The sequence below is a fragment of the Camelina sativa genome, chromosome 4 (assembly GCF_030686135.1).
Source record: "Camelina sativa cultivar CO46 ecotype springtype chromosome 4, ASM3068613v1".
Classification (NCBI taxonomy): Eukaryota; Viridiplantae; Streptophyta; class Magnoliopsida; order Brassicales; family Brassicaceae; genus Camelina; species Camelina sativa.
Window position 1 is genome coordinate 1,189,222 of NC_141883.1, and position 1,520 is coordinate 1,190,741.

The 1,520-nt window shown below is 27.2% G+C and overlaps 1 protein-coding gene across 1 annotated transcript; it reads left to right on the top strand.

The window, feature by feature from the left end:
- Positions 1–334: 334 nt before the first annotated feature.
- Positions 335–1,074, top strand: LOC104779504 (defensin-like protein 8). Its single transcript, XM_019244377.2, has 2 exons — positions 335–550; positions 702–1,074. The coding sequence occupies exons 1-2, from the start codon at positions 481–483 to the stop codon at positions 869–871; spliced, it is 240 nt and encodes a 79-aa protein (XP_019099922.1). The 5' UTR covers positions 335–480; the 3' UTR covers positions 872–1,074.
- The last annotated feature ends 446 nt before the right edge of the window (positions 1,075–1,520 follow it).

Here is a 1,520-nt window from a genome sequence, read left to right on the forward strand (position 1 = left end):
ACTTTTAAATATAAAAGGGAGAAAAAATAATGCTTTTTAAATTATTTAGTTTTAAAGCATGTGTTTTCAGGCTTTAAAAAAAAGTGAAAACAAGAAAGGACAAAAAAAATTGCTTTCAATGCTTTAAAAAAATTAAAAGCCAAAAAAGTATGATTGGCAAAAAAATAACTTTTAAGGCTTTAAATATTTTAAAAGTCTTAAAAGTAGGTTACCAATCAGAGCCATAATAGTAATATACTTCAATCATATCAAATAGATAAAGATATATTAAAAGTTCTTTTTAGAAAATACTTGTCAAAAAGAGGTGTATATATACATATTTATTATAGGTTAATTTTTATGAGTTGGTTATCAACAAATTTAAAATATTATGTAAGATATTGAGTCCTTGTGCCACCAACAACAGTTCTTGTTCCTACACAACAATTAATTAATTCCAACGATCTCTCGAGAATATTCATTCCCTCTCTCAAAAAAAAAATGAAGCTCTCAAACCGTGTTCTTTCATCCATTCTCCTGATCTCTTTTATCTTTCTTGCTGCCACTACAGGTTCAATACTCATGTCTTTATATAGTATATAAATTATCATACATTATAATATGTGAATTTAGTTGTTATATCACAATTAGTATACATTTTTATGATAGAAATTAATTTCTAAGTAACACAGATATGCTTAAATGTGTTTTCATATATATAGAGATGGGTTTGGCGGATAAAATATGCAAGACACGGAGCGATCGTTTCTCAGGTGTGTGCTTTAGTGATAACAATTGTACCATCATCTGCAGCCAATTCAAGAAATTTGAAAGAGGTCACTGCGAATTCGACGGAGCCTTACGTTGTTGTTTATGCACCAAAGCGTGTTAAAGACTATCATCATATTATCAAGAACCAGTTGTATTTTTGACTTCTCTCTTTAATATTTCTATGTGGTTGTTGTAGAATAGATCTACATATATATATATATATATTGAATTATAGACACTCTTTGTTAAATTTAAGTTTTTATCTTCTATTTTTGGATTTATTTGTTCTTGAAAATAACAAAAAATAATTTAATTTACTATGAATTAATTAATATAGTCATTTAAACGTTAAAATAAAATTTTCCTTTAATTTTAATCAATGTTATATTCAAAACAAAAGCTTATATAGATGCTTTCTTAGACTAACTCGTTGTGTTTAAATTATTACAAAGTAAAAACTGAGGATCGATCTACCTTCCATGATAAACATATAGAAAATTTGGTGTTACCACATTTTACAACATCTTTTGCAATTCATCAAAACCTAATTCAATGACACATCATATTCTAATAATCATATACTGATTCCGCATAATATATATATATATTTCAATTTTTGGTTATAAACATATTACATAGCCAAAAGCATATATAAGTGTAACGCATCTGCATTAATCAAAATTGGGAACATAATTAGGCTAACCACTTTCGTGTCAAGTGAACTGGCTCAGACTTCACCAACTTGACGTAAATTTGTGCCTCAAAAGTCT

What these genes read in the sequence shown, in the direction of transcription:
- LOC104779504 (XM_019244377.2), top strand. Translation starts at nt 481, where the DNA reads ATGAAGCTCTCAAACCGTGTTCTTTCATCCATTCTCCTGATCTCTTTT. An exon ending in CTTTCTTGCTGCCACTACAG is followed by an intron (nt 551 to 701) that starts GTTCAATACTCA and finishes TCATATATATAG; the next exon opens with AGATGGGTTTGGCGGATAAA.